Source organism: Oncorhynchus gorbuscha, linkage group LG16, assembly GCF_021184085.1.
Source record: "Oncorhynchus gorbuscha isolate QuinsamMale2020 ecotype Even-year linkage group LG16, OgorEven_v1.0, whole genome shotgun sequence".
Lineage (NCBI taxonomy): Eukaryota > Metazoa > Chordata > Actinopteri > Salmoniformes > Salmonidae > Oncorhynchus > Oncorhynchus gorbuscha.
In genome coordinates, this window is record NC_060188.1 from 42,657,523 (window position 1) to 42,683,934 (window position 26,412).

The 26,412-nt window shown below is 47.8% G+C and overlaps 1 protein-coding gene across 7 annotated transcripts in view; it reads left to right on the top strand.

Annotated features, from left to right (window-relative positions):
- Positions 1 to 26,412, top strand: part of LOC123999125 (rap guanine nucleotide exchange factor 6-like) — a 136,432-nt gene that overhangs the window by 94,145 nt on the left and 15,875 nt on the right. For 5 of the 7 annotated variants that reach the window (XM_046304557.1, XM_046304564.1, XM_046304560.1 and 2 more), the window contains 12 exons: positions 143 to 295; positions 1,048 to 1,212; positions 3,319 to 3,426; positions 3,698 to 3,901; positions 4,106 to 4,214; positions 4,511 to 4,754; positions 9,252 to 9,409; positions 11,135 to 11,149; positions 12,794 to 13,034; positions 22,040 to 22,148; positions 22,278 to 22,561; positions 24,971 to 25,182. In XM_046304557.1, the coding sequence (XP_046160513.1) occupies positions 143 to 295; positions 1,048 to 1,212; positions 3,319 to 3,426; positions 3,698 to 3,901; positions 4,106 to 4,214; positions 4,511 to 4,754; positions 9,252 to 9,409; positions 11,135 to 11,149; positions 12,794 to 13,034; positions 22,040 to 22,148; positions 22,278 to 22,561; positions 24,971 to 25,182 (2,002 nt within the window). The remainder of the gene's footprint in view (positions 1 to 142; positions 296 to 1,047; positions 1,213 to 3,318; positions 3,427 to 3,697; positions 3,902 to 4,105; positions 4,215 to 4,510; positions 4,755 to 9,251; positions 9,410 to 11,134; positions 11,150 to 12,793; positions 13,035 to 22,039; positions 22,149 to 22,277; positions 22,562 to 24,970; positions 25,183 to 26,412) is intronic. The other 2 variants (XM_046304558.1, XM_046304562.1) reach the window with 1 other exon arrangement.

The following is a 26,412-nucleotide window of genomic DNA, read 5'->3' on the forward strand; positions in this document are numbered from 1 at the left end:
CCACCAGTCATCCATCCCTGCCATGCCTCTCTCCTGCTCCCGGGGTTCTTCCGTGTTACTGTTTGAGTACCCAGCTCTAGTGCGGAGCACCAGGCTCCTGTACTATAAGTTCACCCGCTGTCCCCATGTCATTGTGGACCAGTTTGTGTGCATCGCCCAAGAGGACTACTGGCGGATCCTCAACCATGTGGAGAAGAACACGCACAAGGTGGAGGAGGAGGGAGAGATCGTGATGGTGAAGGAACATCGCGAGCTGGACCGCAGCGGCACCAGGAAGGGGCACATCGTCATCAAGGTGAGGAACAAAATATAAGAGTTAAAAGGCCTTCACCAGATTACACCATCCCTAGTCCTGAATGGTGACTCCCCCCCCCCCCCCCATTGAGTTTACATGTCAGTCCAGGTCTAGATTTAGGGTGTAATCTTGTCTGAGAAATCATCTTGAAATGGTCATAATTTTCTGGTTTGAATGTATGCAGACACCACCTACCGGTGACAATACCACTTAATATAATATAATGTTTATATACATTACTACATTACTCATCTCATATGTATATGTATATACTGTACTCTATATCATCTACTGCATCTTTATGTAATACATGTATCTCTAGCCACTTTAAACTATGCCACTTTGTTTACATACCCTACATTACTCATCTCATATGTATATACTGTACTAAGACTCCTTCGCTCCCCCAAACACCTACAGTACAGATGGGTGCCTGTTGCTGATCTGATCCTCACTTCTGTATTCTCGTCTTTCAATCATTTGAAAACGGCTCACTTTACTTACTATTGCCCGAAAAACACACTCTGTTTCCTTGGCGATCTCTTCTTGTCAGGTGACTGTTCACACAAGGTTTGCTTTGAAGTGCTATCCTTTCACCCTATTCCATTTTTTCTTAAAGTAATCCAAAATGACTCTGATCTCCTTGGTGAAAATAGTGCCTTAATTGCTGCCGAGGGGACTTACAAAATTGTATTGTAATTGTATTGAGAGTTGGAATGCAGTCGTGATTTAATGTGTGTCTGTCCACTCAGGGCACCCCAGAGCGTTTGATATTGCACCTGGTGGAGGAGCCATCGGTGGTTGACCCCACCTACATCGAAGACTTCCTCCTCACCTACCGCACCTTCCTCTCCAGCCCCATGGAAGTCGGCAAGAAGCTGCTCGAGTGGTTCAAAGTCGACAGCCTCAGAGACACGGTGTGTACAGTATTGTGTGTATGTGTGTGTTTGCGTTGTGCCTGCTTCCTTATGTGAAGGCGTGGGTATACTACACAGTAATCAATACAACTTGTGCCAGGTCAGCGTTCTTTGTTGTACGGGGGATTTGTCCCGTCCAGATACTCTCATAGTGCATAAATGATTTAACATAAGATTAGTCTTGTGCTGTCAATAGTCTTTATTGGGATGTCATTTGTCGCATAATCATTCTTCCTCTTAAAGGGGCCCTTCCCCTCAAAGAGAGAGTGGCTGTTTGTAGCTCTGTCTGCGGTGTGGTTGCTTCATCGTGTTCGAAGATGACCTTTGCTTCGATTAGAACAATGCTACTCTTATTTTTATTTTTTCAGCCACTGCATTTCCGGACTCTTGCAGTTCAAAGAAAGATTACTGAGAAATACATTTTTGCCATCTCACCTCACCTATGATAGAGTGCATTCAGAAAGTATTCATACCCCTTGACCTATTCCAAAAATGTTTGTGTTACAGCCTGAATTCAAAATAGATTTAATATCTTTTTTTCTCTCACCCATCTACACACAAATACCCCATAATGACAAAGTGGAAACGTGTTTTTTGAAATGTTTGCAAGTTTAGTGAAAATGAAATGCAGATATATCAAGTATTCATTCCTCTGAGTGTTAGTACTTTGTAGAAGCGCCTTTGGCGGTGATTACTGCTTTAAGTCGTCTTGGGTATGTCTCTATCAGCTTTGCACATTTTGGATTTGTGGATTTTCTCCCGTTCTTCCGTGCAGATTTTCTCAAACTCTGTTAAGTTAGATGGGGAGTGGCAGTTAACAGCAAGTCTTTTCACAGATTTTCAATGGGATTAAAGTCTGGGCTTGGGCTGTACCACTCAAGGACTTTCACATTCTTGTTCTGAAGCCATTACAGCATTTCTTTGTATCTATGCTTACGGTCATCGTCCTGTTAGACTGGGATGAAAATGTACATTGTAAGGTTGTTTGCTCTCTGAAGCAGATTCTCATCCAGGATTTACCTGTATTTTGCTCCATTCATTGTTCCCCCCCTATCCTTATCAGTCTCCCAGTCCTTGCCGCTGAAATGCATCCCCATAACACGATGCTGCCACCGCCATGCTTCACGGTGGGGATGGTGTTCGATGGGTGATGAGCTGTGCCTGGTTTTCTCCAGACGTAGGGCTTTGCATTCAGGCCAAATAGTTACATTTTTGTTTTTATCAGACCACAAAATCTTTTGCCTTATGATCTCAGTCTTTCACGTGCCTTTTTGCTAACGGTGCCTATTTCTCAGGAGTGGCTTCCATCTGTCCGCTCTCCGATGAAATCCAGTTTGGTGAAGTGCTGTAGAGGATCTCCCATCTCAGCCAAGGAACTCTGTAGTTCTGTCAGAGTGGTCATTTGATTCTTGGTTACCTCCTTGACCAAGGTCCTTTTTGCGCGGTTGCTTACTTTGGTCGGACAGCCATCTCTAGGTAGGAGTCTGGGTAGTTCCATATTTTTTCCACTTCCCAATGATTGAGACCACTGTACTTTCGGAAACTTTCAACACTCTAGAAAAGTTTTCATACCCTTTCCCACAATTCCCTCTCGGAGATCTACGGACAGTTCCTCGGACTTCATGGTATAGATTCTGCTCTGACACACACTGTCAACGGTAGGATCTTATATCGACGGGTGTTTTTCTTTCTATTCGAGTTGTCGTGAAATCTCAAGCATGATCAAAATAAATTGTGTGCACCCCTAGCTCGATTTGGAGTAGCACAGTATAAATGGATGTGAATACTTAATGTAAATGACATATTTTTGTATTTCAATTTCAATACATTTGCTAATATTTCTAGAAACATGTTTTCACTTTGTCATTATGGAGTATTGTGTGTAGATTGGTGAGTAAAACATATGTGTAACCCATTTTGAATTTGGGGTGTAACACAACAAAGTGTGGAACAAGTCTAGAGGTATGAATTCGTTCTGAAGGTACTGTGTCTTTGGAATGTTTGAAGTTTGGAGATTGCTTGCTTTTTTTGTTTGTTGAAAATATACAAGATTCTCTAATGAAGTTAGTTGACGAAGCTTTGACAGCCTTGTGTTTCGCTGTGTAGGTGACACGCATAGTGTTGTTATGGGTGAACAACCATTTCAACGACTTTGAAGGTGACCCGGCCATGACAAGGTTCCTTGAAGACTTCGAGAAGCTGCTGGAAACCACAGTAAGATCAGCGTTCCCATATTGTGTCTATACTAACGGTGTGTCCCAAATGGCATTCCATTCCCTATAGTGCACTACTATTGACCAAAGCACTATGAGCCCTGGTCAAAAGTAGTGCACCATAGAATGAATAGGTGTTCACGCCGTCTCTAAACTGAAGCCTCACACCTTCAGCTTCACTCTGTGGTCAGACAGACGTGCGGAGCTTCTGTCTGTGGGCGTAACAACTCAGGTGAGTGAGTAGGTGTTGAAGCCTGTTCTGTTCCTTTTAGAAAATGAAGGGTCACCTGAGGCTGCTGAACATAGCGTGCGCAGCCAAGGCCAAGTGGAGGCAGATCACCCTGCAGAAACCGTCCAGAGAGTCCCCGCTCTACTTCAGCCTGCATGGCGGAAGCGAGAGGGGCTTCGGCATCTTCGTGGAGTCGGTGGAGGGGGGCAGCAAGGCCGCGGAGGCCGGACTCAAACGGGGAGACCAGGTAGGGGAAGTGTTTACTCGTGTTGTGCTGTTTTTATATTGTACTTTTACTAGTCAAAGATACACGGAGTGGCCTTTTGCTTTTTGAAGTCGACATTTTTCTTCCATTTCATACGGTTTAGATTGCTGTTCTGATGCCCTTTGTGGGTATTTCCAGTAACAAGTGCAGTTTGACTCAAAGCTCTCTTGTCTTTTCCTCGTTCAGATAATGGAGATAAATGGTCAGAACTTTGAGAACATCTCCTACATCAAAGCTATGGACTTCCTGAGGAACAACACACACCTCTCCCTCACAGTCAAGACCAACATCTTCGGTTAGTACAATCTGCCCTCTTATCATATCTAGGATTTTTTCGTTAAAGATGCAGGACCATCTGAGATTAAAATGCCAGATGTCAACAGTTGTCTGTACCTGGGTCAGTGCCTGTATCTGTGGCCAGTCGTGTGTTGGGTTGCAAAAGGCTTGTAACTTTCTCAAGTTTCCCAAGTCTTCCAACCATACTTTCTGGGAAAACCTGGGAATTTGGCAAACGTTACCAGGATTTTACAACCCTACTTCTGTGACCTGCGTCTTGTCATTCACCCACTTTCACTCCTCTCCTCTCCCCAGTGTTCAAAGAGCTGCTAAGCCGGATCGTTCACGAGAAGAAGAATGGCGTTCCGCACATTCCCAAGATCCAGGAGAAGAAGGGCAACCGCTTCTCCATCCCGGACCTACCTGGAGACATGGAGTTCCCCACAGACCACAAGGCCACCAAGAAGATGAAGGCCAACACCGTTTCTGGAGGACGGAACAAGATCAGGAAGATGCTAGAGAAGACCCGCTTCAGCATCCTACCACCTAAACCCTTCAGGTAGGAGAGTATTGGGTTGTATTTGTTTGTCTGGGCTTTAAGGTAAAAGGGAGTCATTGTCATAGTCCTCATCTTTGATTTCGCTCCATGTCAGCGACAGCTGGACCATTCTCTTTCGCTCTACCCTTAAAAGCTTTTAAAGTTATTGTAGATTAAAGGAAAAGCTTTTTGGGGGAGGGTCTGTTCTTTGAAAACATAAACATGCAATTTTAGTCCGATTTCATACCTTCCATTGGACTCATTATGATTCGTACTGTTTCAGTGCAGGGTGAGAACGAAACAGTGTTACTTGCCCAGGGAGACGTTGGCAACGCTCTCACGTAAAGTTCTGCCTTTCCCCTCGACGCACGCTCTGCTCCGTCAGCTCGTAGTTTAATCACCCTGCATTTCACGAAACCGTTTAGCATCATTGAGCCATTGATCTGCCATAGCCAATCAACAACTGTATCTAAATCACATCGCTTTCATTCATGTTTTATTCCATTTACTCTGCGCAGACTTAGAGAGAGTGGAGATGAGAGAGACTGATTGGGGAGCATCACGCTTCTTTAGTCGTCTATCTATTATAGACCGACAATGTGATAGAACGTGGTAGTGGCTCACCGCGGCGCATGCTAGTAGCTAGCGATTACGGTCAACGTCATCAACAGCTTTGTGTGTGGTTGTTCTTCCTGCTGGGGTAGTGAAGTCAGTGTATGATTTCAGACGTCAGTCACTTCTGATGCTTGGCCTTACGTTGTCAACTCATCGGGCTGCTGATGTGATGGAACATGTCCTCTTCTCTCTACTTAGGCTGTGTGCCAATCGGCACCCTATTCCCCGCGTCTTGTTTTGACCAGGGCCCATAGGGGAATGGTTAACCGTTTGGGACCCGGACGTAGTGTAATAAACAGTGGTGAAGACCTTTACAAAGGGCAAGCACAGGTCTCCATCTTTATTCCACGTGTGATACTTGAGTCATGTGCCTTTTGCTGATGGCGGTGGAAGCAGGAGGATGGACAGGTCAGGGAAGGTAGCCTAGTGGTTAGAGCACTGGACTAGTAACCGGGACGGTTGCATGATCGAATCCCCGAGCTGACGAGGTATAAAAATCTGTTGTTCTGCCCCTGAACAAGGCAGTTAACCCACTGTTCCTAGGCCGTTGTTGAAAATAAGAATTTGTTCTTTACTGACTTGCCTTGTTAAATACATTTAAAATAAAAAAATGATATTAAAAAAAATATTTTAAAAAGTCGGCTACTCCCTGCAGTATTCTACAGTAGGCAAGTCACATGACTGCCTGGCTTTGCTGCTGGGTCATATATTGATCAACCAGTTGATTTACTGGGATTCCATTGGCAGCCAATAGACTAGGTAGTTTGAGCTGGACACGAATGGTGGTGATTTGACGAGACGACTGCAAGGGATAGCCAGGGTATTTATCATCTAACCTCTTAAACTCTCATTCTTATACTCATTATCTGTGTTTAAAAGTGTATAAGTAGATATATCAGCCATTTCTCCAAAGCGGGCTGTCCTGTGGGTTTCCTGATGTAAATGTGCACTGGGTGTACAAAACATTTACGACATAATATTGAGTTGCACCCTATTTTAACCTCAGAACAGCCTCAATTCGTCAGAGCTTGGACTCGACAAGGTGTCAAAAGCGTTCCACAGGGATGCTGGCCCATGTTGACGCCAATGCTTCCCACAGTTGTCAGGTTGGCTGGGTGTCCTTTGGGTGGCGGACCATTCTTGATACACACGGGAAACTGTTGAGCGTGAATAACTCAGCAGCGTTGCAGTTCTTGACACTTAAACTGGTGCTTTCACCTGGATTCACCTGGTCATTCTATGTTTTGTACACTCAGCGTATATTGGATGTGTAAATGTATATTCAATACTTTTAGTATATTTGATTAGTGTGAGGTTATCAGTTAGGTCAATGATGATTGGTTCAACTAAATAAGGGAGAAAAAAAATTGCTACTTTTGTGTCTGCCCATGTGTGTTTGACTGAGATGTGTGTAGGTACATCACAGGAGGTTGGTGGCACCTTAATTGGCAGGGGGATGGACTCATGGTAACGGCTGGAGCGGAATCCCTGGAATGGTATCACGCACCTGGTTTGACGCCATTCCGTTTGCTCTGGTCCAGCCTTTATTATGAGCCGTCCTCCCCTCCGCAGCCTCCACTGAGGTACATTTAATCAATGTCCATCTGTACGAGTCTACTGTCTGTCTGTGTGTGTGTTTAACGTCCAGTGTCTGGATACTGTGGCCTTGCCCCTCGTCCCTTCGTTATCTGCCTGTCTGTGTTGTTGCTGCTCAGTGCAAACATGCCGCTGGCACACTGTACTGTACTGCAGCCTTGTTGTTCTGTTGTTCTCATGCTCTTCACTGTCCTCTGTCCCTCCTCTAACTGCCTCACCTGCACAGGGGACTCTTTGGGTAAGACACTTGTGTGATTTAGTTCCCTCATTCACTGGCAACGTGGAGAAAACACAGCATGTGTTCCAAATTGGGACCCTTTTCCCTATATGTGCCCTGGGCATTCAGTGCACTATGTAGGGCATAGGGTGCCGTTTCTGACGCGGGCGCACACAGTCATTGGAGGCTGGGATGAATTCAGCAATGACCTTTTTTAACGGAAAGCCGGAGGACTGCATTGGGATCTTCATGCGACACAAAAATCCTTCCTACCCTACCTGTTTATTCCCCTCTGTGGAATTCTCCGCAGCTTCACGGTCGGTTAGAGTAGAGCTTGAGAATACGGTGAAGTGCTTCCATGTGCAGCTTTCTTCTTATTTGTCGGCTTCACATCCCATGGTGCTTCGCTCCACATTTTATGTATGCAACACACCGTAGCCTAAAGGAAATGGCATGTATTAATTTGATTGGGATTGAGGTGTAACATGATAAGGTGCTTGCCTATAATAGTAGCGTAAAAAGTGCTCACGTAACTAACCTAGGCGTAATGTAGACATCTGAATCACCTTGGATCGCGGAGGGCAAAGACTGAGTTTTGAGGTATGAGGAAGTAGAGTTTAAACGTTTGGTTGAATCTCAAGTCACTGAGGAATGTGATTGGCATTAGGACTTTCTGCGGTCGTGGAAAGTGTGCCAATCACATTCCTCAGTGACTTGAGATTCAACCAAACGTTTAAACTCTACTTCCTCATACCTCAAAACTCAGTCTTTGCCCTCCGCGATCCAAGGTGATTCAGACGTGATGGATTCCTATCTGTGACGCGTGTATGTTTCTGTTTGTTTATGTCTACATTCCGTTTATAGTGTGTCTGTCGCTACATTATGTCTGACATTTGTTGTCTTGGTTTTATGCCGTATCTATGTCGGTAAGTTGTTATGTGCGCTCTGCTAACCGCGCTAGCCTGGTCCCTGGTCTCTTTGTACTGTCTTGTCAAGCCCTATGGTCATTGTCACGCCAAACCATTGGCATTGGCAAGACCACACAAAAGGATCTGGGAGTAGCAGGCTTTGTTGGTCCCGTATCAGTCTGTGTGTGTCATTTGGGGGAGGAGGGACCTTGGAAGTGTCAATCAGTTAGTCCACCTGTGGGATGGGGGGGGCAACTTTTCTGACCAGCATCCCAAAATCTAAAACTGACCCTTACCTTAACCATAAGCCAAATTCTTACTGACCGTAACCTAATTTGAACCAATTCAGGAAATTTTGCCTAGGCTGAAATATCGCTTTTACACGTCAGCCAGGTCCCCTTCCGTCTCCAGCAGCTGCGAGGGCCGTTTAGTACGGAAACCGTCAATTAGAGCTGTGTCCCGGAGGCCTGATGTTGGTGTGTTGGTGTTCTGACACCGTCAGGGGAGTGGCATCCAGCCACAAAGACACCACCGCATCCCCCAATCGTAATGAGACCATTCGTCAAAAGGATCCCATTTGCATATCAGACCCTTTTTAATGCTGATGTCTCTCCCTGTCCCTGTTTACCCTCGAGAGTTGACTCTAGACACACTCACAGAGAGGCAGGCCCGGCGAGCAGACCTCTCATCCTAGCCCCATTGAAATGTCTGTCTTAGATTGAATGTCACGCATAAAGGTTTTTTTCCCCCCGGTGTCTGTACAAAGGCTTCTCATCCTTGCCATCCATCATGCATAGTGTTTGTTTGGGTGTCTGTGCGTGTCTTGTTGATGTGTGTATGTGTGCTCACTGGGCTGTCATCGTCATTCCTGGGCCTGGTTTGTGTTTGGTTTCGGTGCACCCTGCTCGTCAGCCACATCATTCATGTGATCTTTCATGGATGGATCTTAGCCAACCCCATAAGTATCCATCACTACCTATGAAAGGATTGCTGTGATTGCAGTGCACTGTAGAGATATCAAGAAGACCAGGAAGGCTTCTTTTAACTGTTTGTTTGAATGCGGCGTGATTGAATATGGCTCCGGGGCCAGGAGTTCCTGACCAGGGAAAACTCAAGCCCCTTATCGTAAAAGTGATCTGACATCCCCTCTCATCTCCCTCTCTCTGTCTCTCTGTGCCACAGTGATGGTGGCGTGGGTCAGTCTCAGGATGACAGCATCGTGGGCACTAAGCAGTGCAGGCACAGCGTGGCCATCATGCCCATCCCTGGCAGCCTCTCATCCAGCAGCCCTGACCTGCTGCAGCCAGCCACTAATGTGTTGGACTTCTCCAATCCAGCAGGTGAAAGACACACACACACACACACACACACACACACACACACACACACACACACACACACACACACACACACACACACACACACACACACACACACACACACACACACACACTCTCTCTTTTCTTGGTTAAATAAGGGTGAGATAAAAACACAGAGGCAGAAGCACTCACTGCCCCTTGGCCAACACCTGCCCATTCAGTCTCATGCTCACCACACGGCGATCACTGCTTGGGTAGTGAAGACTGCTCACTACTCCACTGAGACAATTACCAACTGAAGATGGGCGCACTTTACACAAGTGTTTACCTTGTTCTTTCTTCAAGCGGGGGGCCTCTTCTGACCGTGTTATGTCAGCAATAGGCGTAACAGTGGAGCTGTGCGGTGGGAAAACAGCAGTAATTACTCAGAGAGGAACACTTCTCACAGAGAGTGAAAGCACTTCCTGCTTGGAGAAACTCCTCACACTGCTCTGCCCCGCAGGCCCTCGGGTTAATCACAGAATTGATCATTATGAGCACGCCACACACACACACACACACACACACACACACACACACACACACACACACACACACACACACACACACACACACACACACACACACACACACACACACACACACACACACACACACACACACACACACACACACACACACACACACACACACACACACACACACACACACACACACACACGCCGGTGTTCTGTTACTCCTCTGTGTCTCAAGCATTTCCATTTCAAGAGCTCGGACATGAAACCGAATTAGAGCCTTATGGAAGGGATTAAACGCTGACAGATTTCAGAGCCCATCATTTTTTAAACAACTAAGCGGCCTCCCCGAGGAGAGTGGAGGGGGGAATATGCTTTTGATTTATCCTCCCCAATCGTTTGTCATTCAGCGCAGCCCCGCAGTCAGAGGGTCCAGTCTGCAGCCCCAATACATCACACAGGCCTGTAGAGGACTGCCCCCGCACCCCCCTCCCGCCAAGCCCCCTGAGATAGGAGATGAATCATCTTCTATTAGTGCCATTTCTCTTCTCCACCGACTGTGCTCTGGCTCTTTCACTGTGACTGACAGGTAGGTAGGGGGGATGTTCATCGACAAGTGCAGACCCCCCTCCCCTATCCACTCATTTCAAAGCGGCCCTCTCAGTGTGGGGAGTAATCCCTCACAAAGCCTGGACTCAAATTAGATTAAGAGGGGGGATCAGAGAAACTGGAGTTTGGAGTTAAGTATGGTGTTATTCTTCTAGGCCTTTGATTTGGGTGTAAGAAGGCGTGTGTGTGTGACTGCGGCAGACTCAGATCCCAGCTCTCTGTCCGACACACACTGTGCCTTCCCTCTCTCCAGTACACTGATCTGATTATAAACAGATGCTTTAGTGAAAGTCCCTCTGCCCCGCTGTCGTTCTCCGTCCTCCCACAACGGGATAGCTGACGTTCTCCGTCCTCCCACAACGGGATAGCTGTCGTTCTCCGTCCTCCCACAACGGGATAGCTGACGTTCTCCGTCCTCCCACAACGGGATAGCTGTCGTTCTCCGTCCTCCCACAACGGGATAGCTGTCGTTCTCCGTCCTCCCACAACGGGATAGCTGTCGTTCTCCGTCCTCCCACAACGGGATAGCTGTCGTTCTCCGTCCTCTCTTTCTCTTCCATGTTTCCAACCACTGTTCACTCCCTCTCTCTCTCTCTCTCTCCTCCTCTGTCTGCTTCCCCAGCCGTGGGCTTCTACTGTAAGTATCTACGTGCTTTCTTCCCAGTCTCAGTGGAAGATCAGGGTCTGTGTTCGTTTTGGCTACATTCAGTTTATGCTTCCAAGTTTCCCCTCCCGTCATTTTTTCCCCTCTTCCTTCATGAGCTTTTGAGTTCCGTCTCTCTGTGTCATATGTCATGGACCCCAGTCTAAGTTGGGCTCTGCGTGGAGGTCTTGGGCCTCGTTCCAAATAGCACACTGTTCCCTTACATAGTGCGCTACATTTGAAAAGAGCCCTATGGGACCTGGTCAAATGTAGTGCAACTCATTGGGACCCATCCTTCGTGATGGCTGAATGTGTTTGACTATTTTTATGTTGAAGGAGCTTCGTGTTAAAATGCCGTGCCGTGTCTGGCCCTGTGCTTTTCTCCCAGCCCTGTTGCGCTGCCCCTGTCTGCTAATGTTGCTTTAGGTGGGATTTATATCTAGTGGTTCTGCGACAGAGGGAACAGGAAAAAGGCTTAGCAGGCAGGGTGTTGTTGGGGGGGAGGGGCCTGATAGCGTTCCGTCAGCAGAAACTTCCGAAGATAACCGCCCAAGAGCCAGGAGTCTTTTCTCCGTGGAAAATGGGCTTTTCCTGTGTGGAGGCCATCTTTCTCACGTTACAATAAATAATTTGGTTTGTTAATCGTTCTCATTCGTTTAGGGCGGTATTAGTCCTGTCAAGGAGGTGAAAAGATAATTATTAGATATGATTGGAGGGTATATGATTGCTCTAGAACCTCGGCACAAATCACCCCCACATTTAGTTTAAGTAGGTTGAAATGGTTGATTATGGCTTAGCCACTGCACTGTATTTAGACTCATCTGCAGTTATTGGTGTGGCTCGGTGATTTGTTTCTGCCGATCTTGCTGCTGTAATGGGAATAATGAATGGGGTTTCCAGTTATGGGCTCAGCCATAGTGAGAGATGAGGCCAGAAAGGAGCACATAGCTTCCATAATGGCTGTGCCTCACAGTCCGTTGAGCATGCTTCACTCTACTCCCTGGAAAACACGGAGGGAGCTGTGCCGTGTTCGATACGGTCATCTCTCAGCCAAGCCCATTCCCCCTTTTTTTATTTACGTTTTCCTCTTGAAGTCATTCGGCTCCCTGCATGACTGCTCCCAGGCATGCGATCCCCCTTGTCCTCACTCCCTCCAATGTTATCCACGCTCTTCCCTCCACCCATACCGCTTATCGTCCTCCGCTATTCATGTCTCATTGTTTTACCCTGCTGATGAGTGTGTAATGGACCACAAGCACTTTCATGTGCAAGCAGAGAAAGTATGAAGTGCTTGTTCCCTTTGGCATATTGGGAAATGCATCTCACGTGCGTATCCCTTTGCCACGAGGGCAGTTTGCTTCCTTATTTTTAACTTTTGTGTTACCATGGAAATTGTCAACTGTTTTTTGTTGCCGGAAACTTATTTTGGGTCACTATATTTACGCTTCTGTATGAAAGAGACCTGCGTCCCAAACGGCACCATGTTTCCTATATAGTGCACTACTTTTTGACCAGAGCTCTTTGGGTCCTGGTCAAAAAAGTAGTGCGCTCTGTAGGGAATAGGGTGCCATTTGGGACGCATTCTGGTATTCCGTCCATCCTAAGTCTTCGAAGCTGTTCTTCTCCTCCACTCATCAGACATTCCAGACCAGGTGATCCGGGTGTTCAAGGCTGACCAGCAGAGCTGTTACATCATCATCAGCAAGGACACCACGGCCAAGGACGTGGTCAGTCACGTGGTCAACGAGTTTGGCCTGAGCGCGGCCCCGGAGAACTACTCCCTCTGTGAAGTGTCGGTCAGCCCCGAGGGCGTCATCAAACAACGCAGGCTACCTGACCAGCTCTCCAAGCTGGCTGACCGCATCCAGCTCAACGGCAGGTAAGACACTGGACTGTGGTCTTAAATACAGGTCTGGGATCAGATTACCCCACCCCAATCATATCTTTTAACCTTAAAGGGATACACAATGGGATAATATGATCTGACCCTGTATCAGTTGTTTAGTGAAACCTCTTCCCAGTTGGTTCCCCTCAGGTCTGAAAATGAGTTAGATTGTAATGAGATGGAGGGACTCCTCCTTCCTCCCCAGAAATGCCCTCGTCAGTTAAAATGTCTGCCCTCTCTGAAAATGAGTTCCCTCTCTGAGATGGAGGGCTCCTCCTCTCTCCCCGAAATCCCTCTCTGCCGCCGCTCTGCCCTCTCTGCCGCCGCTCTCCCTCTCTGCCGCCGCTCTCCCTCTCTGCCGCCGCTCTCCCTCTCTGCCGCCGCTCTCCCTCTCTTCCGCCGCTCTCCCTCTCTGCCGCCGCTCTCCCTCTCTGCCGCCGCTCTCCCTCTCTTCCGCCGCTCTCCCTCTCTCTGCCGCTCTCCCTCTCTGCCGCCGCTCTCCCTCTCTGCCGCCGCTCTCCCTCTCTGCCGCCGCTCTCCCTCTCTGCCGCCGCTCTCCCTCTCTGCCGCCGCTCTCCCTCTCTGCCGCCGCTCTCCCTCTCTGTCGCCGCTCTCCCTCTCTGCCGCCGCTCTCCCTCTCTGCCGCCGCTCTCCCTCTCTGCCGCCGCTCTCCCTCTCTTCCGCCGCTCTCCCTCTCTGTCGCCGCTCTCCCTCTCTGTCGCCGCTCTCCCTCTCTGCCGCCGCTCTCCCTCTCTGCCGCCGCTCTCCCTCTCTGTCGCCGCTCTCCCTCTCTGTCGCCGCTCTCCCTCTCTGCCGCCGCTCTCCTCTCTGCCGCCGCTCTCCCTCTCTGCCGCCGCTCTCCCTCTCTGCCGCTCTCCCTCTCTGCCGCCGCTCTCCCTCTCTGCCGCCGCTCTCCCTCTTCCGCCGCTCTCCCTCTCTGCCGCCGCTCTCCCTCTCTGCCGCTCTCCCTCTCTCCCTCTCTGCCGCCGCTCTCCTCTCTCTCTGCCGCTCTCCTCTCTGCCGCCGCTCTCCCTCTCTCCGCCGCTCTCCCTCTCTGCCGCCGCTCTCCCTCTCTGCCGCCGCTCTCCCTCTCTTCCGCCGCTCTCCCTCTCTGCCGCCGCTCTCCCTCTCTGCCGCCGCTCTCCCTCTCTGTCGCCGCTCACCCTCTCTGTCCCTGCTCCTCTCGTCACACATCAGACTCATCCCAACTAGGTTAACATGAATATTTGATCCTCTGTCACTGTGTGTGTGCCTCTCTCTGCAGACTGACTGCACGCCTGGAATAATTCATACATACACAGCCAGCGGCAGCACACAGAGCCCTGGTGCCTTATGGGTAATAGACAGCCCCTTGGCGCCGGGCGGCGGCCAAAATAGAGCAGCCTAGGCTAGACAATGGAAGTCGAAAAATATTCTCGTCTAGTATATACTGTTGCTTGTGTAGACAACAGTATATAAAAACAAACAATATATACAGTTGAAGTCGGAAGTTTACATACACTTAGGTTGGAGTAATTTTTCCAACAATTATTTACATACAGATTATTGTATCACAATTCCAGTGGGTCAGAAGTTTGCATACACTAAGTTGACTGTGCCTTTAAACAGCTTGGAATATTCCAATATACCTTCAAACTCAGTGCCTCTTTGCTTGACATCATGGGGAAATCAAAAGAAATCAGCCAAGACCTCAGAATGAAATTTGTAGACCTCCACAAGTCTGGTTCATCCTTGGGAGCAATTTCCAAACTTCTGAAGGTACCACGTTCATCTGTACAAACAATAGTACACAAGTAAAAACACCATGGGACCACACAGCTGCCATACCGCTCAGGAAGGAGACGCGTTCTGTCTCCTAGAGATGAATGTACTTTGGTGCGAAACAGCAGCAAAGGACCTTGTGAAGATGCTGGAGGAAACAGGTACTAAAGTATCTATATTCACAGTAATAATATTGACATAACTTGAAAGGCCGCTCAGCAAGGAAGAAGCCACTGCTCCAAAACCGTGAGCAGAACTGAAAAGGCGTGTGCGAGCAAGGTGGCCTACAAACCTGACTCCGTTACTCCAGCTCTGTCAGGAGGAATGGGCCAAAATTCACCCTACTTATTGTGGGTAGCTTTTGGAAGGCAATCCAAAACGTTTGACCCAAGTTAAACAATTTAAAGGCAATGCCACCAAAATACTAATTGAGTGTATGTAAACTTCTGACCCACTGGGAATATAATGAAAGAAATAAAAGCTGAAATAAATCATTCTCTCTACTATTATTCTGACTTTTCACATTCTTAAAATAAAGTGGTGATCCTAACTGACCTAAAATAGGGAATTTTTACTAGGATTAAATATCAGGAATATATATATATATAGTACACTGCTCAAAAAAATAAAGGGAACACTTAAACAACACAGTGTAACTCCAAGTCATTCACACTTCTGTGAAATCAAACTGTCCACTTAGTTAGCAACACCGATCGACAATAAATGTCACATGATGTTGTACAAATGGAATAGACAACAGGTGGAAATTATAGGGTCCTTCTGTAGCTCAGTTGGTAGAGCATGGCGCTTGTAACGCCAGGGTAGTGGGTTCGATCCCCGGGACCACCCATACGTAGAATGTATGCACACATGACTGTAAGTCGCTTTGGATAAAAGCGTCTGCTAAATGGCATATATATATATAGGCAATTAGCAAGACACCCCCAATAAAGGAGTGGTTCTGCAGGTGATAACCACAGACCACTTCTCAGTTCCTATGCTTCCTGTCTGATGTTTTGGTCACTTTTGAATGCTGGCGGTGCTTTCACTCTAGTGGTAGCATGAGACTGAGTCTACAACCCACACAAGTGGCTCAGGTAGTGCAGCTCATCCAGTATAGCACATCAATGCGAGCTGTGGCAAGAAGGTTTGCTGTGTCTGTCAGCGTAGTGTCCAGAGCATGGAGGCGCTACCAGGAGACAGGCCATTACATCAGGAGACGTAGAGGAGGCCGTAGGAGGGCAACAACCCAGCAGCAGGACCGCTACCTCCGCCTTTGTGCAAGGAGGAGCAGGAGGAGCACTACCAGAGCCCTGCAAAATGACCTCCAGCAGGCCACAAATGTGCATTGGTCTGCTCAAATTGTCAGAAACAGGCTCCATGAGGGTGGTATGAGGCCCCGACGTCCACAGGTTGGGGTTGTGCTTACAGCCCAACACCGTGCAGGACGTTTGGCATTTGCCAGAGAACACCAAGATTGGCAAATTCGCCACTGGCGCCCTGTGCTCTTCACAGATGAAAGCAGGTTCACACTGAGCACATGTGACAGTCTGGAGACGCCGTGGAGAATGTTCTGCTGCCTGCAACATCCTCCAGCATGACCGGTTTGGCGGTGGGTCAGTCATGGTGTGGGGTGGCATTTCTTTGGGGGGCCGCACAGCCCTCCATGTGCTCGCCAGAGGTAGCCTGACTGCCATTAGGTAACGAGATAAGAGGTAACGAGAGGTAACGAGATAAGATCCTCAGACCCCTTGTGAGACCATATGCTGGTGCGGTTGGCCCTGGGTTCCTCCTAAAGCAAGACTATGCTAGACCTCATGTAGCTGGAGTGTGTCAGCATTTCCTGCAAGAGGAAGGCATTGATGCTATGGACTGGCCCGCCCGTTCCCCAGACCTGAATCCAATTGAGCACATCTGGGACATCCTGTCTCGCTCCATCCATCAACACCACGTTGCACCACAGACTGTCCAGGAGTTGGCGGATGGTTTAGTCCAGGTCTGGGAGGAGATCCCTCAGGAGACCATCCGCCACCTCATCAGGAGCATGCCCAGGCCATGTAGGGAGGTCATACAGGCACATGGAGGCCACACACACTACTGAGCCTCATTTTGACTTGTTTTAAGGACATTACATGAAAGTTGGATCAGCCTGTAGTGTGGTTTTCCACTTTAATTTTGAGTGTGACTCAAAATCCAGACCTCCATGGGTTGATAAATTTGATTTCCATTGATAATTTTTGTGATTTTGTTGTCAGCACATTCAACTATGTAAAGAAAAAGGTATTTAATAAGAATATTTCATTCATTCAGATCTAGGATGTTCTTTTAGTGTTCCCTTTATTTTTTTGAGCAGTGTATATAACCTTTAACTTGGCATGTCAGTTAAGAACAAATTGTTATTTTATAATGACGGCGTACCCCGGCCAAACCCTCCCCTAACCCGGACGGCGCTGGGCCAATTGTGCGCCGCCCTATGGGACGTCCGATCACGGCCGGTCGTGTTACAGCCCAGGATCAAACCAGGGTCTCTAGTGACGCCTCTAGCACTGAGATGCAGTGCCTTAGACTGCTGCGCATGTCCCTCTTTCCAACATCCCTCTCTTTGTTGCCCCCCTTATCCATGAAAATAGAGCTGTGCCTGGTCGACCTGTTGGGACTTCTCTATGCATTGAGTAACTACTTCCGGCGCCGACTGAGATGGCCGCCTCGCTTCGCGTTCCTAGGAAACTATGCAGTTTTTTGTTTTTTTACGTGTTATTTCTTACATTAGTACCCCAGGTCATCTTAGGTTTCATTACATACAGTCGAGAAGAACTACTGAATATAAGATCAGCGTCAACTCACCATCAGTACGACCAAGAATATGTTTTCCGCGACGCGGATCCTGTGTTCTGCCTTACAAACAGGTCAACGGAATGGATCGCATGCAGCGACCCAAGGAAACGACTCCGAAAAAGAGGGAAACGCGGCGGTGTTCTGGTCAGACTCCGAAAAAGGGCACATCGCGCACCACTTCCCAGTATTCTTCTTGCCAATGTCCAGTCTCTCGACAACAAGGTTGATGAAATCCGAGCAAGGGTGGCATTCCAGAGGGACATCAGAGACTGCAACGTTCTTTGCTTTACGGAGACATGGCTTACTGGGAAAACGCTATCCAGGGCGGTGCAGCCAACGGGTTTCTCCACGCATCGCGCCGACAGAAACAAACATCTCTCTGGTAAGAAGAGTGGCGGGGGCGTATGCCTCATGACTAACGGGACATGGTGTGATGAAGGAAACATACAGGAACTCAAATCCTTCTGTTCACCTGATTTAGAATTCCTCACAATCAAATGTAGACCGCATTATCTTCCAAGAGAATTCTCTTCGATTATAATCACAGCCGTATATATCCCCCCAAGCAGACACATCGATGGCTCTGAACGAACTTTATTTAACTCTTTGCAAACTGGAAAACATTTATCCGGAGGCTGCATTCATTGTAGCTGGGGATTTTAACAAAGCCAATCTGAAAACAAGACTCCCTAAATTTTATCAGCATATCGATTGCGCAACCAGGGGTGGTAAAACCTTGGATCATTGTTACTCTAACTTCCGCGACGCATATAAGGCCCTGCCCCGCCCCCCTTTCGGAAAAGCTGACCACGACTCCATTTTGCTGATCCCTGCCTACAGGCAGAAATTAAAACAAGAGGCTCCCACGCTGAGGTCTGTCCAACGCTGGTCAGACCAAGCTGACTCCACACTCCAAGACTGCTTCCATCACGTGGACTGGGATATGTTTCGTATTGCGTCAGATGGGAATATTGACGAATACGCTGATTCGGTGTGCGAGTTCATTAGAACGTGCGTCGAAGATGTCGTTCCCATAGCAACGATAAAAACATTCCCTAACCAGAAACCGTGGATTGATGGCAGCATTCGCGTGAAACTGAAAGCGCGAACCACTGCTTTTAATCAGGGCAAGGTGTCTGGCAACATGACTGAATACAAACAGTGCAGCTATTCCCTCCGTAAGGCTATCAAACAAGCTAAGCGTCAGTACAGAGACAAAGTGGAATCTCAATTCAATGGCTCAGACACAAGAGGCATGTGGCAGGGTCTACAGTCAATCACGGACTACAAGATGAAATCCAGCCCAGTCACGGACCAGGATGTCTTGCTCCCAGGCAGACTAAATAACTTTTTGCCCGCTTTGAGGACAATACAGTGCCACTGACACGGCCTGCAACGGAAACATGCGGTCTCTCCTTCACTGCAGCCGAGGTGAGTAAGACATTTAAACGTGTTAACCCTCGCAAGGCTGCAGGCCCAGACGGCATCCCCAGCCGCGCCCTCAGAGCATGCGCAGACCAGCTGGCCGGTGTGTTTACGGACATATTCAATCAATCCCTATACCAGTCTGCTGTTCCCACATGCTTCAAGAGGGCCACCATTGTTCCTGTTCCCAAGAAAGCTAAGGTAACTGAGCTAAACGACTACCGCCGCGTAGCACTCACTTCCGTCATCATGAAGTGCTTTGAGAGACTAGTCAAGGACCATAGTCAAGGACCCTGGGTCTCGACCCCGCCCTGTGCAACTGGGTACTGGACTTCCTGACGGGCCGCCCCCAGGTGGTGAGGGTAGGCAACAACATCTCCTCCCCGCTGATCCTCAACACGGGGGCCCCACAAGGGTGCGTTCTGAGCCCTCTCCTGTACTCCCTGTTCACCCACGACTGCGTGGCCACGCACGCCTCCAACTCAATCATCAAGTTTGCGGACGACACAACAGTGGTAGGCTTGATTACCAACAACGACGAGACGGCCTACAGGGAGGAGGTGAGGGCCCTCGGAGTGTGGTGTCAGGAAAATAACCTCACACTCAACGTCAACAAAACTAAGGAGATGATTGTGGACTTCAGGAAACAGCAGAGGGAACACCCCCCTATCCACATCGATGGAACAGTAGTGGAGAGGGTAGCTAGTTTTAAGTTCCTCGGCATACACATCACAGACAAACTGAATTGGTCCACTCACACTGACAGCGTCGTGAAGAAGGCGCAGCAGCGCCTATTCAACCTCAGGAGGCTGAAGAAATTCGGCTTGTCACCAAAAGCACTCACAAACTTCTACAGATGCACAATCGAGAGCATCCTGGCGGGCTGTATCACCGCCTGGTATGGCAACTGCTCCGCCCTCAACCGTAAGGCTCTCCAGAGGGTAGTGAGGACTGCACAACGCATCACCGGGGGCAAACTACCTGCCCTCCAGGACACCTACACCACCCGTTGTTACAGGAAGGCCATAAAGATCATCAAGGACATCAACCACCGAACCACTGCCTGTTCACCCCGCTATCATCCAGAAGGCGAGGTCAGTACAGGTGCATCAAAGCTGGGACCGAGAGACTGAAAAACAGCTTCTATCTCAAGGCCATCAGACTGTTAAACAGCCACCACTAACACTGAGTGGCTGCTGCCAACACACTGTCATTGACACTGACCCAACTCCAGCCATTTTAATAATGGGAATTGATGGGAAATGATGTAAATATATCACTAGCCACTTTAAACAATGCTACCTTATGCTAAATGACTTAAATGTAAATGTAATGTAATAATGTTACTTACCCTACATTATTCATCTCATATGCATATGTATATACTGTACTCTACATCATCGACTGCATCCTTATGTAACACATGTATCACTAGCCACTTTAACTATGCCACTTTGTTTACTTTGTCTACACACTCATCTCATATGTATATACTGTACTCGATACCATCTACTGTATGCTGCTCTGTACCATCACTCATTCATATATCCTTATGTACATGTTCCTTATCCCCTTACACTGTGTATAAGACAGTAGTTTTGGAATTGTTAGTTAGATTACTTGTTGGTTATCACTGCATTGTCGGAACTAGAAGCACAAGCATTTCGCTACACTCGCATTAACATCTGCTAACCATGTGTATGTGACAAATAAAATTTGATTTGATTTGAACTGACCCTCGATCTGACTTGGTGGGTGATACACAATCTTAGCCAGCAGAAACCCTCCAGTCCTCACTCCTGACAAGCCCAAACACTCATCTAGCCAGGGGAGTCTCCCCAACCAGCTCCAGCATCAGCCCCAGTGGCCCTCCAGTCAGTCCCAGATGGCTAGAAGCAGCAGGAGGCCTCCTTCCAGGTGGCCAAGCAGCAGAGACCTAGCCCCCTCTACTGTACCCATCTCTTATTCAGATCCCCATCCCTGATGCCTTGAGTTGGCAGGGTCGGCCAGGGCATTTTAAGTACAGATCAAGTACGATAACGGGCGCCCGGACGTTGCCCATGAAAAGTGGCACACTGTAAATGCATTGCTGGCCGCTGCGTTGCATTCTAGGTTTAGCTGTAGACATATTTTGGCTCCATTAAGAAGCGCTAGTCCAATGTGCTGCTTTTGGACGCTCTCCCAGAAAAGGGCATCGGGGAGATGTGTTTCTCTCTCTCTCACCCACCCATGGGAAAATGTATGGCTGTAATGGATCACCACTGTCAGGGCCTCTCGCTCTCTCTCTCTCTCTCTCTCTCTCTCGCTCTCTCTCGCTCTCTCTCGCTCTCTCTCGCTCTCTCTCGCTCTCTCTCTCTTGCTCTCTCGCTCTCTCCCTCTCTCGCTCTCTCTTGCTCTCGCTCCCCCCCACAACACATCTTAATACTGCTGCTGCCCTGGTGGTGTCGACCAGGGAGTTGACATAGTATACAGACGTTTATTCATGTGGTTATATATTTTCTAATGATAATGATGCATTTTATAACTAAGCCATAAGATACCTCTGGGGTTTGTGGTGTTTGACCAACGTACCACTCTGCGTTGCGTCGTCCCTACGGACATCCCTTAGCCGTGGTATATTGGCCATATACCACAACCCCCCGAGGTGCCTTATTGCTATTATAAACTGGTTACCAACGTAGTTAGTCATTTTCTGTCATTCCGTGATATCCCACGGCTTTCAGCCAATCATCATACAGGGCTCATAATAACTCATTTGCCGTGAATAAATAAAGGTCCCGTATCGTTTCTAGACGTTGTCTTGATGTGATGTCTGCTTTGTAATCAACACATGGTTTTCCCGGTATTAACCTTTATTATTACTGTGTGTGTGTGTGTGTGTGTGTGTGTGTGTGTGTGTGTGTGTGTGTGTGTGTGTGTGTGTGTGTGTGTGTGTGTGTGTGTGTGTGTGTGTGTGTGTGTGTGTGTCCTGTCCCCAGGTACTACCTGAAGAACAACATGGATACGGAGACGTTGTGTTCAGACGATGACGCCCAGGAGCTGCTGAAGGAGAGTCACATCACCCTGCTCCAGCTCAGCACGGTGGAGGTGTGTGTATCTGGTGTATTTACATGTGTGTGTATTTCTGTGTGTTTAACAGAGGGGTTGAAGACCGTACAGCAGCGGACACGTTCCCCGTTTCGTATGCGTTAATAAAGTTGTGGTGCTGTTCTGCAGGTGGCCGCCCAGCTCTCCATGAGGGACTTTGAGCTGTTCCGTAACATCGAGTCCACCGAGTACGTGGACGACCTTTTCAAGCTACTGGACTCCTCGGGGGGAGTCCAGCAGACGCGCCTCAAGCAGTTTGAGGAGGTCATCAACCAGGAGACCTTCTGGGTCGCCACGGAGATCCTGAGGGAGCCCAACGCCATGAAAAGGATGAAGACCATCAAACACTTCATCAAGATTGCTCTGAACTGTCGAGAGTGCAAGAACTTCAACTCCATGTTCGCCATCATCAGGTGAGTTAGTTGGGGGCTGGAGACCAGTCCCTCCCTCCCAAGGCAACACTCCCTGTTCTGTTCTCTATCTGTTCCCATTCTAAGCAGTTCATTGCATCTGCGTGCCCCGCAATCCTATATCTGTCCCTACGACTTATTGCCTGTCCAAATTGAGTCCCAAAACAGTTGTTACATTTCTGCTTTGTTATGTTGTTAACTCTGCCTTCTATGGTTTGGCTACATTGCGCTTCTGTTGTCCATTGTGCTATTACTTTGACGTGAATCTTCAGGGAACTATAGTGTGTGTGTGTGTGTGTGTGTGTGTGTGTGTGTGTGTGTGTGTGTGTGTGTGTGTGTGTGTGTGTGTGTGTGTGTGTGTGTGTGTGTGTGTGTGTGTGTGTGTGTGTGTGTGTGTGTGTGTGGCAGAGGATGTCCTCTGAGAGCTTTCTGACAATGGGAGTATGGTTCGGCTCGTTGTGGTGTCCTCACTCAGCCATGGAACGGCCTGGCTGCCGGAGCGCGTGCGTGTTTGCCTGACTCTGCATGTGTGCGTGTCTGTATGCATCTTGTGTCGTGTGTGTTCCCTACTGTCTTTGTCATCCAATGTGTAACGAGGCCCTCTGCCTCAAGCCCTCTTTAGAGCAGTCAGATCAGTCAGTTCCCCTGCTGGCTGATGGACTTGGCTGGCTGATGGACTTGGCTGGCTGGCTGGAGATTCCACTTCAGAGCAGAGAACAATGAGGTTAAATCTAGAGCAGTGCTGCCAGGTCTGTCAGGAGCGGGAGAGGGAGAGGAGGGGGTTGGGGGGGAGGGAGGAGAGGAAAGAGGAAACACCCGTCATAATTTGCTGCTCTCTAAATGAATCTGCTCTGAGGTCACAAAGCCACAGGACCTCATTGAGGAAATGGGAAAACAAACACTGAAGATGCATCGTTTTTGGATGGCGTGTTTTGTTGTGAGTGAATGAGTCATAGGCTTAGGCAGTATACTATGTATACCGGGTTATTTTGAAATACAGACGGTATGATTTTCTATACTGTAAAAATGAATTGTATATTATGAAAACAAAATGCAGGGGGAGTGGTACGCCCCTGCTTTATAACTAACTATAAGTTCATATATTTGGCACACCTGAGATAGTTATCTCCAGCTCAGGGGTCAAGCTATGGATTTAGTTTGCTAACTTGCTAGCTAAGTGGCTAGCTTGCAAGACCAAGCTTCATGGTTTCAGCAGAGACAATCAATCCCCCCCTGGATCAAGATCCCTGCTGCCTGAAGTTGTTTTGTGCTTAAAAAAAATATATTTATATATATATTTGGAAAGAAATAGCGCCCCTTGTGTGCACTGCCGGTAGTTTTTTATTGAACCTTTTTTTTCCCTCCAATTTTAAAGTGCGTTGTAGATCATTCCACACTTAAGGTGAAAAAACTCAAACTAAAAGCAGATCGACCCATCTCAGTAGAGATGGAACAGATCTCCAGAGTTGGCCGTCCCTGAGCCCGGGTCCAGTATCCTATATACATCTATAGGTTAACAATGAGGTAAGGTATGGCAGAAATGTAAGCAATACAGCTTTATACACCAGTATGGTACAGGAACGGTATGAAAATCTGCATACCGCCCAACCCTAGTGAGTGAATGGGTATACATTCAAGAAAGAGAGTAGTACTCAATTGTGATAATGTGCATCATCCCCTAAGTGGTACACATTGCTTTCAGCTTTCACTTCTGTATTCCCTGAAGTGTGTCTCTGTACTGTGTGCATGTTGTGTCTAGGCTGGTCTGGGCAGTGGAGTGGTCATCTGGCCAGCTCGCCCTGCTTCCCCACTCCTCTCCCGTTCAGTTCAGAGCGGACTCACCTTTTCCTAGCCTCTGGGTGTCTCTATACTCTCATGTTGTTTCCTTTCCTTGCTTCTTCTCTTTCATCTGCGTTGATGTGAAAAGACTGAGAGGGTATGAGGATGAGGTCTAACTGTGGGCTGCCTCTCACTTGTCCACTTTATTTAGCTAAGTGTGGATGAAGGAAAGTAGAGCAGGGCAGAAAACCACTGGAAAGCCACTGAAGGAGAGTTTTTGAGCCCTAACCAATCTCTCAAGTGTCCTGTCCAGGGTGTACATCAAGCGGCCTCGCGCCCACACTGCAGATACAGGAGATGGGCTGTTGTTGCCCTATAGGCCATTCTAGCTTGGACAAGGCTTACCTACCTTACCATCTCTCCTCTATAGCTGTGGTCTGAATCCTAACCCCTGAACTCTCTTCCTTGTCTTCTTCCCAACAGTGGTCCGAACCCCAACCGCTGACCTCTCCTCCTTGTCTCTTCCTCTACAGTGGTCTGAACCCCAAACCCTCACCTCTCCTCCTAGTCTTTTCCTCGACAGTGGTTTGAACCCTAACCCCTGACCTCTCCTCCTTGTCTCCTGCCCGACAGTGGCCTAAATCTGGCTCCGATAGCTCGTCTCAGGTCATCGTGGGAGAAGCTGCCCAGTAAGTACGACAAGCTGTTCCGCGACCTGCAGGACATCTTCGACCCGTCCAGGAACATGGCCAAGTACCGCAACGTCCTGAGCAGCCAGAGCATGCAGCCGCCCATTATCCCCCTGTTCCCCGTCGTCAAGAAGGACCTCACCTTCCTACATGAAGGTATGGATGCCTTTCTCAGTGCCTGCCTAAAATACCTTAATCTTGTCCAGTGGAAACCATATCGGATTAATTTATTGGTCACTCTTTACTTGGAGAGTCCCATAAAGATGCTCTACAGATGGTCATACTATCAACAAACCATCTGTTGATAAGCAACTGCTTGCTAAGGTTAGAAAAAGGGTTAGGTTTGAAAAAGGGTAATCAGGTCAAGATTAGGGTTAGGATAGGGGTTAGTAGATAGTAGAAATGTTGTTGACAGTTATTGGACATAGACTGAACATCTATAAACCATCTGCTTGGGATTATCCAAAAAAGAGTGTTACCTGTTTATCTAAACTTTATTTATACACACTTGTCGGATTAAGATGTTATACAATATAATTTGCTAGAGCGACCTGTCACAGTGATTTAACCTCTCTGGGATATTCGAGACGGTAGCGTCCCACCTCAACAACAGCCAGTGAAAGTGCAGGGCGCCAAATTCAAAACAACAGAAATCCCATAATTAAAATTCCTCAAACATACAAGTATTTCACACCATTTTAAAGATAATCTCCAGCCACAGTGTCCGATTTCAAAAGGCTTTACGACGAAAGCACACCAAACGATTTTTTAAATATTTTTTTTACCTTTATTTAACTAGGCAAGACAGTTAAGAACAAACTCTTATTTTCAATGACGGCCTAGGAACAGTGGGTTAACTGCCTGTTTAGGGGCAGAACGACAGCTCGGGGATATGAACTTGCAACCTTTCGGTTACTAGTCCAACACTCTAACCACTAGGCTACCCTGCCGATTATGTTAAGTCAGTACCTAGTCACAGAAAAACACAGCCATTTTTCCAGCCAAAGAGAGGAGCCACAAAAAAGCAGAAATAGAGATAAAATTAATCACTAACCTTTGATCTTCATCAGATGACACTCATAGGACTTCATGTTACAAAATACATGTATGTTTTATTCGATAAAGTTCATATTTATATCCAAAAATCTCAGTTTACATTGACGCTTTACGTTCAGTAGTTCCAAAACATCCGATGATTTTGCAGAGAGCCACATCAATTTACAGAAATACTCATAATAAACATTGCTAAAAGATACAAGTGTTATGCATGGAATTTTAGATCGACTTCTCGTTAATGCAACCGCTGTGTCAGATTTCAAAAAAGCTATACTGAAAAAGCACACCATGCAATAATCTGAGTACGGCGCTCAGACAAAACAAAACAAG